The sequence below is a fragment of the Talpa europaea genome, assembly GCF_964194135.1.
Source record: "Talpa europaea genome assembly, chromosome: X".
NCBI lineage: Eukaryota > Metazoa > Chordata > Mammalia > Eulipotyphla > Talpidae > Talpa > Talpa europaea.
The window spans coordinates 23,459,912-23,474,553 of NC_140081.1; the positions used below are offsets into that span (position 1 = coordinate 23,459,912).

Here is a 14,642-nt window from a genome sequence, read left to right on the forward strand (position 1 = left end):
ACAGCACAACATATTATCTCACAGTTCTGTAGCCCAAAAGTCTGGGTTGGCTTGGTATGTTTCTCTACTCAAGGTTAACAAGACTGAAATTAAGGTGTCAACTGGCTGAACTCTTGTTAGGAGGCTCCCGGAAGATTCTACTTCCAGGCTCATTTGGCTCTGATTCCTTTGTATGTAGGAATGAGGCTCCCGTTTCCTGTATATGTTATTCAATCACCCGGATGTATTACTTGTCTCTCAGCTGCTTTTCTTGAGCCAACAAGTCAGAATTGTCTCCAATCTCACTGATCCTCATCCTGAATGGCCCATCTCTCTATATATCTTAAATTTTACCCCTCACTTCATGATACTTGAGTTACAGCTTTATTTCCTATCCTATCTATTGGAATAACTTCCCAGTTGGCCTGCCTGCTTCTGTTTTCTTCCTTCGCCATATAATGCTCCAGAGACAATATGATCCAACCTGAACGTCAAAAAAAAGCTGCCCGAGTTCCCCATTGTCTCCAGAATGGCATTCTAACTCCTTCGGATCGCCTTCAGATATTTCTATTATGTGACCTAATCCTACCTTTCAACCTCATTTTCTATGACAATCCCTCATAGAGGTGTTGGGATAGTCGTAGGTGAACATGGCTGCCCCAGCACCCCATGGACCATGCTCTGAGAATAGCAGATCAACCTGTGTCACTGCAGTAAAGAGTTTGTGCAACCACAGCAGATAGGGCTTAAATGATGGGTCTAATTGTTCGAAGATCCTTCTTTCCCACCTTCAACATTCAATTGATCCTGAAATCCGGGCAGGCCTTTCTGCTGCCTACATGTTTCTCTCCCCCTGGCTGTTACTCTTGCCATTGCCCAAGCTTGGTGCTTGCCGTCTCTATACTGGACTGTTGCCCTGGCCCAGCTGTCTCGTCCCATTCTCTTTTCACTTCCGACCAGTCATCATATAGCTTCAAGGTATATTTCTAAAACAGAGTTTGATCTTGGTATCTTTGTCTTCAAAGCCTTCACTTGTTCCCTGGTTTTGTTTTGTTTTTTTTCCCTTATAGACTTAACTTACAGATCCAGTAGTTTAGAACTTGAACCCTAGGCCAAACTGCTTGGGATAGGATCCTGATCCTGCTACTTATCAATTGTGTGATATGGGTCTAGCCTTTTTTGCTCTAAGGCTCAGTTTCCTCATCTACAGAGTGGGGTTAATAGTGTTTACACAGGGTTGCTAGATGCATAAAAATATATTAAGTATAAATAGCACTAGCTAAGTACCTGGTACACAGTATATATTCAACTAATAGTGGCCAGTTTATAATCCTTCTAAAATGATTTTGAGTAGGGCTCTGTAAGTAACTATATTTTACTTAATTAGGGATTTTTGAGAGTTAATTATTTGGCTAAATAATTGAATTTCAATGATCTCTCATTTTCCTTGGAGTAGGCAACTAAGGATTGTAACTGGTGAATGGTTCTTTGAAGAAAAGGCAAAGCGTTTCAAGCAAGTCAATGTTCTAGGCACTGATGTTGTCCGACAGTCCATTTTAAGAAGAAGTCCAGGTAATTAAGGCAATTATTTGGTTTCTAAACTGCTTTAATCCTCATTTGGATGAGCTAAATAACTTCCCTGTAATATGTAGCAAATGAGAGTAGTTGAATTTCCTAAATCCCTTAGGTCATTTCAAAACGCAATAGCATGAAATCTCAAATCTGCGTTGCATACAAAAGGAGAGGAAGTCAGTAAAATCCATGTTGATTTTTTATTTATTTGACACAGAGATTTTCAAAGGAGACATTTATCTTCATTATTGGCAGTTCTTTTCCTGAATGCGCTTGCAGTATTTTACTAAACATTTAAGACAGTAACATTAAACAGATGAATTCAATGAGTCACATTATAAAAGCAAACTTTGATTTTTTTTTTCAACAGCATTTATTTCAAATTTCTTTTCAACATTACTTTTTCTAATCCAGTGGTTCATAGCCAAGGGTAGATATTAGCACTTGGGCTCCCATCCTCCAAGCCAGGGAAACATTTAGAAATGTAAGGGGCATTTGTGATTGTCACAATGACTTGGATGTGTGTGGGGGGTGGAAGATAAATAACCACATTTAGTGGCCTGAAATTCACAGGACAGTCTCTCTCAATGAAGAATTATACTGGCACCAAATACAAACAAGAGCCAACTGAAGAATGCAGGTCTGTGAATTGAAACTACAATTTAATTGGTTGGTTACTGAATGAAATATATTTAGGACCACACTTTTCATGTAGAAAAGGGCATCTTTTGGCCTATTTTTAAACTACTTTGTCTTTCATACACTAGAGACAAATGTCCTTGCATTTTAGTCTAACTTCTATGGCTGGGAGCCTTAGAACTAATTCCAGTGCCACTTGCCGTTATGGCCTGAGCAATGAAGGGCTTTCCCAGATGGGTAACATCAGGTCTGATGTCACAGAGTGACAGAGTAGGGTAGAGTTAGAATTAAGTGGTTGGCAATGGCTGATTCCTGCACTCAAACCAGCACCTTCCAGAGTGTCAACTGTCCCTCAAATCATGATACGTCTCTACAGATGCCTGTCCTCCCAGGAAGTCTGACTTCTATGCTCAGAATTCAGGCTATCATTTCTAGAAGCCTATGCTAGAAGCTAGTCTTCAGGAATTCGGAGTTCATGAACCTGGGCTGGTCTGTCCTAAAAATATCTATAGAGGGATGATGTATCATTCCTGCTTTGTATGGTTCCTAAGAGAGCTTATCTCAGCAAACCTCCCACACATGAGCACTCATCTTAGTCCTCAGTTAACTCTGGATCACTCACCAGATTAGAAATAACAGTGTGACTGGGAGACTTGGTTGGGAACGTCATTGCAAATTATTATAGACTTCTTTGTCCTGTGTCCATGTAGGAAAGTGAACACAGACTAGAAAATTGCTCTCATTTCTGGCCATTTGTATTTAAATTCGTCTTCTGATTGTTTTTAATGAGGAGCTGAAGAAAGCCAAGAGCAAACCCGCCAGGATGCAGCAAAGTCTGACACGTCACCTTCTGCTGGGCAGAAGGCCAGCCATGATGGGCCCAGGAGGAAGGGGTAAGACACAGCTTTTCCAGAGGAACTTTTGATCTTTCTTCCAAACATCTCTAAAAAAAAAAAAAAAAAAAGCCTTCATTACTCAAGTCTGATATCACTTCTGTGACCCAGAGCTGGTCAGGGACTGAAGCGAGGTAACAGTTTGCTATTATTGTCCTCAGGATATGTGATTTTAATTACTTTCAGTCTTAGATAAATAAAGGTCCTTTCTGACCTGAACGTGTAAGTTTTTCTTTCATTTGCATATCTGCTCTTGTATCAGTGTTCCTATTACTTCTAGGTGGAAGGTTTCATATCAGAACCAGTCTTGTCTATAAAGAGGTGACAAATGCCTCTGTAGAAGAATTTTAACCCTCGCCTCCCTCCACCCCAATGCTGACACATGAAATAGCCAAATCAAAGATTTGCTGATTGGGTTTAAAACAGTGTATCTCCTGTTTATTTTATTTTTTTAAAGATTTTTATTGATACATACAAGAGCTGGGGTGCAGGCCAGAGGTGTGGGGGTTGAGAGGATTCACCAGAGACAGTGGGGAGCAGAACAGGTGGATCCACTGAAATACACTGCCGAGGGGAACTGCGGGTGAGTCAGGAGAGGTCTGCTGTGCCATGGGGGTTGCTTCCTGGCCAGGGATCGAACTCGTGCTGCAGAGGCTGAAGAAAGCTTCATAGTGCTGACGCTTAACCCCTTGCGCCATCAGGGAGGCCACATATCTCCTGTTTAAAACGCAGGCTTACTTATGGTTAAAAAAAAAACCCACATTTCGCACCTCACTAACTTAATTCAGAAAGCAAATTTTTGTGTCAAGTATAGAGAATAGCAAAGGCACATGGGGAGGCAAGGCTTAAGGAAGTGTTAGGAAACTGGGGGCAAAGGGTCCCATTAATGGAAAAAATTCAAATTCAAAAAAATTCAAAAAAAGCCAAAATTCAGGCTGTAAGAACCAGAGGTGAATGACTGCTTCACAGCCCTGCATTTTACAGTCTTCTTTTCTCAGGCAGCTGCCAGCTCGTTTTGAGGCTGAGGTGGGGTGAGGTCTCGTACACATCAAGTCACATCACAGTCCTTTCCCAGTAGCGTTGCTCTGTGTTCTCTGCAGAAGTCCGTGGAGAGATCGCCAGCAGCTGAGTCTTCATCTGGCTCCATAGAAAGTTTGCAGGTTTTTTTTTTTTTTTAAGAATCTTGATTTCTGAATACCAACTAAATCTAAATGTCGTCTTACTCAAACTCTATTGACTAACCCTGTCTTGGCTAATTAGCAGAGATGAGAGGGGAAGATAGGCCAGAGTAACCATTCTTCCATGTTCAATATGTTTATCCTGAATCAGGGCTCCCACAGTGCCTTGTGCCATGCATCACTGGGTACTTTGCACTTTGACACCACCACCACCCAGCACACACACTTAATTGTAAGCTCCTGTTGTGTAGAACAGTAGCTCTTTTATTTTTGTGCAATACCAGCCACAGTGATGCGTGGGCCCAGCAGACACAGTCCATGGCCTTGTTGAATTAGAAACTTAGAGCCCAGATGTGTTCAAGAAGTTATAATTCGTAGGCTCCAGCCCAGGCATCACAGCATAGGTTACAGAATGGCAGACTTGGAACTGGGAGACAGTAGTGATTCCCAGCTCAATGAAATGTATAACCCTGAATGGTCCACACAATCCCAGCACTGAGCAAGCCCTGCTGGAAATCCACACTGGGATCTGATGGTTCTTAGTCTTCAAGGAACACAGTGCAAAGTTTGGAGAAAGGGTGCACACCTGAAAAGTAAATATGTAAAGAAGAATTGTTGGAAAATATAAGATGGCAATAAGAGCTGTCTGAAGCCTTCTGAAAAACAAAGTGGGTGTTAATTAACTACAAGAGATGTCATAAGGCAAAAGATAATCAAGTGCTAAATGAGTGGCTTATGTAATGTTGGGAAGATGCAGGGCCTGTCTGAAAAGATGTTGGACTGTAAGTGAAACACAGATGAGGTCCAGGATAGCAAAAGGGGGGAGGGGGGGCGAGTGAGTCCAGGTGGAGGAGACACCTTAAATGCCAGTGCATAGATGGAGACTTGTATCAGTGCTTTCCAGAACAGCACAGACTGACATTATGTTAAGTGCTATTCTCACCAAAAATGTAATTTTCCCAGTTCGACTGAAGTTTCTGACATTTTTCACAAGATAGTCTTCCAAGGGTCTTTGAAACAGAGACAACTTGGCAGATTCTATTAGTGTCCCAGTCCATTGAAATTTATTATTCCTCCAAGAAAACTGTAGAATGTAAAGTTAATGAACTGGTTTGTTTTAATGCCACCACCAAAAGAATATAGCTTTGCTTTATTATTATTATTATTATTTTATTTTTATTTTTTAAGATGCACTTAGAAACAACCATGTTTAGGGCATTCAGTAGCCTGGTTCATGACTTGAACCTTGGCTCCTCAAAAGCTATTTTTCCTAAGTTCCACATAATTTAGTGAAATGGGAATGCAGTTGAATTTCTTCCAACTGGAGACAATTCATTGTTCAAACTTCATTACCCTGGGGGATCGTGTCATGGAAGATGTAGAGATGATTTCCCCCACATGGGCTCTGTCGTTTCACAAATGCAGTTGGGTCCTAGTATCAGGCAGCACTCAAGGTCCAGGCACCAGGCAGCAGGCAACAAAGGCAGAGTTAGGCTCTCAGAGAGCACAGTCCAGTTATTTGCTACCTTATTTTGTCCCAGAGGCTTATCCAGCAAAGTAAATTCAAGCTCCCTTTTCTTAGCACCCTTACAAACAGGCAATATGTCTTCATTCTTAGGTGACCATGGTGAGTTGCTGTTAACGGTCTTTTTCTTAGCAGGGCCAGAGGCCTGACTTACCAGCAAGTCATCTGGCCTTGGGAAAGAATGTCCTAACCGCCTCCACTGCCACCCTTGACACTATGCTGCAGAGGCACTAGGAACTCTCCAGAACCCTTAGCCCCAAGGCCACTGTAAATATGAATCATTTAGTCTTGAAAATTACCAGAAATGATAACCTTGAATGATAATTAAAATGTTTTGGGGGCCTCTCTGGTGGCACAGGAGGTTAAGACACAGCACTATGAAGCTATCAGCAGCCACTGCAGCACAAGTTTGATCCCTGGCTGGCCAGGGAGCTACCCACATAGCACAGCAGACCTCTCCTGTCTTGCCTGCTGCTCCTATCAGCAGTATATTTCAGTAGATCTGCCTGATCTGCTCCCCACTCTGTCTCTGGTGAATCCTCTTACCCCCATACCTCTGGCCTGCACCCCAGTTCTTGTATGCATAAATACATAAAATAAATATTTTTTAAAAATAAAATGCTTTCTTTTTTACCTGACTTTTCAATATATATAATTTCAGATTTCTTCTTAGCAAGTTCAGATCAGCCACCAGAGGAGAAATCATAACTCCGAAAACTGAAGGTGGATGGAGCTACAGCTTGGACTTAGACTGCCAGCATTTTCGGAGTTTCAAGTCAGTCTCTGGTTCAGACAGGTAAGGGACCCTGAGGACATACCCTGAGGATCAGGTTGGCATATTTCCACCCAAACAGCGCTTCTCTATAGCCTGTAAAGTATTGCCTCTTGGAGAACTAACACATCTTGTGAAAAGCCAGGAGGCTATTTTTTTGGTTGAAACAGAAAGCATTTGCCCTTCTTCTGAAAATACAGCTTTTGAAATCATCTGTGTCACCTGCAGGGATGAGACTTTATGTTATTGGGATTCAGGGCTAAAATTCAAATGAAGATGCACGGCGAAAGTAAATTCTTTTCATTGATTTCTTGATCTTTCTCTGTTTAAACTTCTTCAAAAGAAACCCGTAACTGCCATATACATTCCTTGAAGCTCTTTAAAAAGTATTAATAATTTCGTCATTTGAATTGCCTCTGAGAATTTCCACAAATTCCACCTTTTTCTATTTCCACTTCCTCCAACTCATTATCAGTGGGGCCAAATGAGAATCGTCTATGCCCAATTATCACCCTGTTGAGAAATAGAAGTAGCTAAGAGCGTAGTCATTTTGTATCAAGCTTGATTTCCTTTAGCCCGCTGGAGCATATGTCAAAGCATATTTTCATGATTAGTGTATTATCAAAGCTAGAGATGAGAAAAAAAGTCTAGCCTTATGTTTCCCTGGTTTGTCTAAATACTAACTCCCTTGTGTTTGCTACCGCTGCAGCACTTCTGCAAAGTTAGATAGTAAAATTTTCTTCCCTCAAGTTCTGCAAGCAGAATTACATTCTCCCCTGGATTTATTTTACAGCATGGAACAGTGAATTCCCCAAAAGAGTACACTCTTGACTATTGGGCCTGTTTTCATGGTGACTCTCCATATCTGCTTTTTAGTATTCCTACAAACTATAGTCACATTTTTTGTCATCACAAAAAAATAAGCTAGCATTTAAGAAATCATTTGTCACCTACTATCAAAAGATCTTTACTGCATTTAGTATTTTCCCAATTTTCAAGAATGTAGGTAGATTTCCTTTGTCATAGGAATTTTTTTTTTATTTTATATATTTTTTACATCATTTTTCATTTTTGCACACTGTATGCTTTTTTATTTTGGCTATAGTCCCCCTACAATTCCCACCTTCCTTGTTTTGATCCTACTCCCTCCTCCCCCCACCCTGTAGTGTGTCTCTGGTTTATAGTTGCTTATTGATTTTAATTTTTACTTTATTATAATTAGTCTTTTTCCTGGTCCCCTTATTTAGGTTTTCTAAATCCCTGCTATGAGTGAGACCATCTGGTATTTTTCTTTTTCTTTCTGGCTTATTTCGCTGAGCATGATCCCTTCCAGCTCCATCCATGTTGCTGCAAACTGCATGAGTTTATCTTTTTTGATTGCTGAGTAATATCCCATGGTGTATATGTACCACATCTTCTTGATCCAACCATCTATCTTTGGGCATTTGGGTTGTTTCCATAGCTTAGCTATTGTAAATAGTGCTGCTATAAACATAGGGATGCATGTGCCCTTTTGAATTAATGTCTCTGTGTCCTTTGGGTAAATACCTAGGAGTGGAATTGCTGGATCATATGGAAGCTCCAACTTTAGCAGGTTGAGGAATCTCCACACAGCTTTCCATAGTGGTTGGACCTGTTTGCACACCTACCACCAGTGCCGGAGAGTTCCTTTATCTCCACATATGATAAGAAAAATTAACTGTGGTTGCCTTTGTCCTTAAAATAATTTCCTTTGACTTCCCTTGGGGTAACCCCATCTCATGTCCCATAATGCCTTTATATAAAAGTGTTGGCTTTGATTGTTAAACTCTGACTCTCAGAAAGCAATCAATTTTATCCGGAGGTGATGAACTAGCTTAGTGTTCCCACTTTATCTCCGTCTATCGGGACTCCATGCATTAGCATCTTGGCTTACGCTTCATGCTAGCTAGCATTTAAGGGGACAGAATATATAAAACAAGGGAATGTGTTGCTCCCAATTAAAAAAGTTCCCAATTGAAAAAAAAAGTCCCCAGTACAACAAAATTAGATTACTTCACCTTAAATTAATTTTTCTTGTGACTCATCAAAAATAATGGGCTCTCTCTCCAGTGTCAGGGTGCTTATACCATTTTTCCAGGATCTATCTGCCTGGGTTTATTGAGTCTTGTCGACCGTTGAGTATAAATAACCATAAAGCTATAAAGTTGTGTGGACATGTTTACCTAGGAGTTTCTTATACTTGTAGGTCTCCAGGTAGACTATCTTTTAAATTGTAAATACCTGAAGTGGTTTACAGATAATTAGGATACAGTCAGGTGTGGTTTGGCTTCAGCATGCCAAGAACATTGTTTTCCCATTAAGAGACCAAGATGAAAATTCATACATTGTGCAAAAATGAAAATTGATGTAATATATATATATATATATAATAAAAACCAAAGAAATAAAAATAGAGAGAGCAAAGATGCTTGAGATGTCAGTACCACAATATGTCCTTCCTTTTCCTACAACCTGCATTTATCAGAGGCTCATTAATGCACGGCCCCGGTGGGATGACTTACATTATCCCAAAATCCTTCCTTATAAAGTTGGCACAGGAGGTAGCACATCTTAAATCTCATCACCTAAAGAAGTTAATTTCCTTTTGTTTATTTGGAGCTGTAAGCAGTTCTACAACTCCAGCAAGTAAAACTCGTGGACTTTGTTTTCTTCTGATGTCCTGCAAACACAATTGCATTTTCCCCATGTAATTCATCTAAGCATATGCAACAGAAATTCCCCCAAAGAGATGGCAAGACTCCAGTCTCTCTGGTTTCTTACCTAACCCAGCAAGCAATTAATTTTCCTTTTTCCTCTAGAAGGCATGTTTCTTCATGGTTCAGTGTTCTTTTCCTGGAGCGGCTGGGCTTGAGCATTTTTTTTGACGCTTTAGAAACTTAAGGACAAAAGGATGTCAGCTCCCAGTCTCTTGGGGTGAACCAAAATAAATAAGGGCTAAAAGGAATGCAAAAGGCAGGGCAGGAATGGGTGGGGGTGCATGCCTTGAGGGCAGCAGAACCAACTGCAATGAAGCACAGGATGTTCCTGCAGTTCTAGCAATAGTAATTGACCACAGCTTTGGTGCAGACTTCAGTGGGCTCGAGGGAGGGTCTTGGCTGGGATAGCAGCATCTCTTGTCACCTAGGTGAACCTCATGGAAGCAGTGAATGGCTGTCACACAGGCTCTGAGATACTGCCTTGGGACTAGAGTTCGAGGGGGCAGACTGCTGGGGCCTGCCTGGCTTGTTGGGGGCTCAGACTGGAATGAATGAAGATGGGGCTGGCATAAAATAGGCTTTCAGAGATCAGACTAGTGGTCGCTTAGAGCCCACTAACTGCATTGGGCTAGATTCTGGGCTTCTAGATCCCAGGGAGCAGGCCTCTGCTACCCCTGATTGTACCCTCGGGGAGGGCCCCAGGACTCCAGTCTGCCCCTAGGAGTAGGTCTGAAGGGGTCCAGTCTTCATTGAAGAACAGGGTCCTGATCCCATAGGCTGTTCCTGGGCAGAGGGCGCTGGTATCTCAGCCTCTCTCCTAGGGCAGGACTCTGGGGGCCCTGGCTCCTGTGAAGAACAGGCCTGAGCCACCTCAAACTCTGTTCCAGTGCCAGACTATGGTTCCCCACATTCTTCTGAAAGGCCAGGCTTTGGCAACCCAAAGTGCTGCAATTGTTCAAAAAAGTGGGAGAAGCCTCAGATTTATGCTCTGGGGCATTCAGCAATTTAGAAATCTCAGCCGACGGGGCCTGTAGTTCAACCACAACCATAGAGGCCCCTCCCAGAGAGGTGCACATTGGCTACAGGATACTAATGTGCTTCATCCTCACTTCCTGGATTTTGGGGACTTTACTGGGGTGGGGTCTAGAAGGACTTGCCACAGGTGGTTTCCCAGGTACCTCCTCAAACCTTATACAACTCTTTTGGTCAAATACCCTTACTGTACTCCATCCCCAGCACAGGGCAGGTCTGGTCTACTGGACTCTGGGGGCCCATAGGGTGGGTGTGAACTGGGTTTTGGTGTGAATGGTGAGAAGCCATGACACTGAATAGGAGGTTGGAGCTGAGGGGTTAGGGGAAGGTTCCCTTTGAGCCCTTCTAACCTGGGATGGAAAGTGGCACCACCTGGCCAGGGAGGGCATCAGGTGGGAGTCGCTCCGCTGGAAAGATGACTCTGTGCAGTTTATCTTAATGGCATCCACTGGGCCAGATGAAGTGGCCCCTCCTCCTTCACCTAAGTGACACCTTCATGCTCTCTTCCAGGGAGAGAGGATGCAGGCTGGACTGGGGTCTCCGGGAGTAATCCTGAGACCTGGCTCTCTGATGCCCAGCTGCTGCCACCTGAGAGAGGTGGAAACTGGAAACTGGAGCAAGTAGAAGGGGAAAGGAAGGTCCTGAGGATGGAATCAGCACCTCTGACCTCTGGGGACACAAGATCTGATCCCTCCCTTCTCGAAGCAGGAAGTACTGGCAAGATCCAGTCACTGGGTGGAGGTTCTAGGGCCCAGATATGCAGAGGTCCAGGCACCCTGGTCCCTCCAGATAGGGTGTCCCTTCTTCCCTGGAATAAGGACTCTTATTCCAGACTGGACTGGCGCCCCCAGTGACAGCTCTATACCCCCTCACCTGACAGGATTTTGATTTAGGCTCCGGAAGCCTTTGTCTGGGGAAGGGACCCAGGCCCCACATTTTATCCCCCAGAACCTCAGGGGTCCTAGAGCTGAGTGCTCCCCAACAGTATTTGTGATTTCTCTGTTCATGTGTGGCTTTCGACCTGGGGTCTGCTGAGTCAGAGGGAGCCCTGACTGTGGAACTTCTGCTTTAATCTCCTGCACCTTGGTTCTCCTGGTCCCGGGTGCAGGATTTGACTGTCGGTTCTGGGTGGTGTGGGCTCTGTGAGAATGTAATGAGTAAAAGATAAACCCCAGAGGACAGGATCCTTCTTAGCTTGGAGGGTGCTCGTGACGGCCTACAACTGTGCCAGAACCCTTCAGGGTCACCCACACTTCCTTCTTTTTCCCCCTGACTCTCCCAGCTTCAGCAGCATCTACTTAGCTGGTTTGGAAATTACAGCAAGCTCCTGATTGGCTGGGCTGCGGAGGCGTGTGCCTCCTGACCCCGCTGTCCAATCCGCAGGCTTCAGAGGCGGGGCCCAAAAGAGCGTGGGCTTTGTTTTTCAAAACACAGGTAATAGAAGTCTGGAAATGATGCATTATCATATACCTAACTGGATTTACTTCTTTTCATTTGTTTCAAAGTGAGGAGAAGTATGAATGGGTCAGGCAAGGCCTAGCAGCCTCTCAGAAGAGGCTCTTCAGTGGTTGTTAAGGACCTGACATATGAGGCAAAGGAGATTTTTTAAAAGACTATAAATATAATCTATAAGTAATGAACAGAATGCTCTTTGAAGCACTGATTCCTAAGATGCCTTGTCGATGTGGTATGATATGTGACATCTTTATCTTAAGACATGCTCTCCCAGAAATGGATGCATAGGCAAGAATTCATAAGCCGGTGATTTATTAATGAAAGGATTCCAGAGGAAACCAATAAGGGAGTAAGAGTAGCAGAATAAAGAAGAGGGAGAAGCTACACATTGGTGCTGCCTCAAATGAGGTTTGAGTTTGAGGATGCTGCTTGATTTGCAGAAACACGCTGGGCATAAATTGTATCTCAGAGTTTTTCCATTTTTGAGGCGCTGGCTCATTCTACTATTTTACCAACCAGTCATTGACTAAGAGTCTCTTGGGTAGGGTTTCCAGTTTTAGAAAATAAAGATATAGGGTACCCAGATCAATTTGCATTTCAGATGAACAACTTTTTAAAAAGTATGCCTCATAAAATATTTCATTTATATGCCATATGAACATTAGTATGTTTTAATACTAAAAAATTCATTTATCTGAAATTCAAATTTAACTGAGAGTTATGCATTGTATCTGACAACTCTGCTGGGGGGATGGAGGAGACACACTCCAAGGTATGTCACCACTCTGAAGGCCTCAGGTAGAAGCCATGATAGAAAAACACTCAGAAACTAGGGTTTGACGTGCAAAGCTGGGACAGGGGATCCAATTGGGACTTCAATAATGTCCCCTAAAATGCATAAAGAGAAAGTGGAGTTTTGAACATGAAATTCACTCTGTTCAGTAAAAATAGATAAAGGATGATGCTCTGTTTCTCAGCAGCACTTGGATCATGTCGCTGGAGGAGAGGGCAAACATTTTACCACGGGCCCTGGTCTCATTTTCTTAACCAGCTGGTTTCTCACCCTTCTTCCTCTCCCCTGCACCTTCCACATCACCTCTCCCCGCAACGCATAGCGGTTTTCTCCAGTTACTCTCAGTTGCTGTCTGGGAGGCCTGGGATGACCATCTACTGTGTGTCACAGTTTCTGTGACACTTTACAAACTGCTTTGGTTGGCTCTGATCCAAAGCAGAGGCCACAGCACTCAAGGCCGCCCTTAGTCCTAGTGCGCATTCTAAGCACCGCACTTGCTGTCACTTTCTCACCCCCCCTCACCCCCCCCTTTCTCTATGGTACCGTCAAGACTAGAGCAATCATTCTTCCCTCATAGCTATTATTTTGGTAAAGTGAGCTTATGAAAGCGCTCCATCATTAAATGACACGACATCCTTTTCTCATCAGAAGTAAAATTATTTTCCTGTCCTGAATGTAATTTTCATGGACCATTTTGCAATCAAGATGCCAATTAAGCAGCATCCTCTTACTAATAATTGGAATAGAGCAAGGTGAGTGTGTTCGAGCTCATCCGCGAAGGCAATGCTGGTTGGTTTTTGCATAGTAGCTGGAATGCTTTGTAGTTAGTTGCAAACCCCTTTCCTTACTAGGCTTCAGAAATTATTCACATTTATAGCACATCTCTAAAAATACATAAATATTATCCCATAATCTCAGCCACAATAGTGTGTGACACAAAAGGACAAAGACTTTAAGGATTGTCCTCCAAAGGAAAATCACTTACCTCTTTCCTGTGCCTTTGCTGTGTCTGATACTCCTTCTTCTTTCTTCCTATTTTAACCTACTTGGGTGAACTCACCCCTCCATAGTGGGAGCAGGGGTAGGCGAGCAAAGTCACATGTCATCACAGATGCTAACAGCCTAATGCGATTCACAGAAATATGGTGACCTGAGTAGAGTAAGTCATACTTCCATGATGATGAACATGAGCTGAACAGGCAAGAAAAGGTGAAATCAAAAGAGGATTTCATTTACTTGTGCTTTGACCACATCAGTGGGAGTTCCATAAAGTCCGGAGTGGCCAGATAATTCCTCAGCTCTTAACTTCTACTTATACCTCAAGACTACCCCTTTTAAAACTCATCCTTTGGGCACCATGCCCATCTAACTTGACTGGGAGTACCAGAAGGAAACCCTGAAATAAGGATTTCAGGAGCAAGTAATTTACTTAGGGTGTAGTCTTGAAAACCCCAGGGGACTGAGAAAGTGAGCCATGGAATGAAAAGAAGGCAAAAGAATGTGTATCATTATGCCAGTCACCACTTCTGGCAACTACGGCTCAACCTCACTGGATGACTCTTGGGATGGTGTTCAATACAAGTCACCGTTGTCCTGTCAAGAGATTGGGGGTCTGGGGTCTATATAAACCAGCTTTCTCTTTGTTGGTTGAGGGCCGGTTCGGAGGCCTGGACTCTCTGGCACTTGTGTCTTGCTCTGTGCACAAAGCTTCAAGCTCCTGTGATCTGGAAAGGTCTTGGGCTTGAAATAGAGGTGTTCTCAGTACGCGGGGTTTTAATGAGGAGAGGCGAGTGCTGCAGGAAATGGGGGGAGCACTGATACCTGCTTCAGCATCCCTCCTTCAAAGATCCAGTCTGTCAGACTACCAGTTGCTCAGCCTCTGATGTATGTTTGCTTTACATTCCTGTGACTTACCGTATTATGATTCCCATATCAGGATTAAGGAACCTCAGTAGTTCATCCAGGCTCTTGACACTATCCTGTGGTTGCACCACAACTGAGTTCTTGACTTGTCTCTCCCTTGCTACTTAACTGTTTTTCTAATTTTGTTTCCCCCACATTCACTG

General features: G+C 43.1%; 1 protein-coding gene across 4 annotated transcripts in view; it reads left to right on the plus strand.

The window, feature by feature from the left end:
- SYTL5 (synaptotagmin like 5) overlaps positions 1-14,642 on the plus strand; it is a gene marked incomplete at both ends in the record, with an annotated part of 84,495 nt that overhangs the window by 32,274 nt on the left and 37,579 nt on the right. For all 4 annotated transcript variants that reach the window (XM_084259176.1, XM_084259178.1, XM_084259177.1 and 1 more), the window contains 3 exons: positions 1,436-1,551; positions 2,981-3,083; positions 6,448-6,582. In XM_084259176.1, coding sequence (XP_084115302.1) covers positions 1,436-1,551; positions 2,981-3,083; positions 6,448-6,582 — 354 coding nt within the window. The remainder of the gene's footprint in view (positions 1-1,435; positions 1,552-2,980; positions 3,084-6,447; positions 6,583-14,642) is intronic.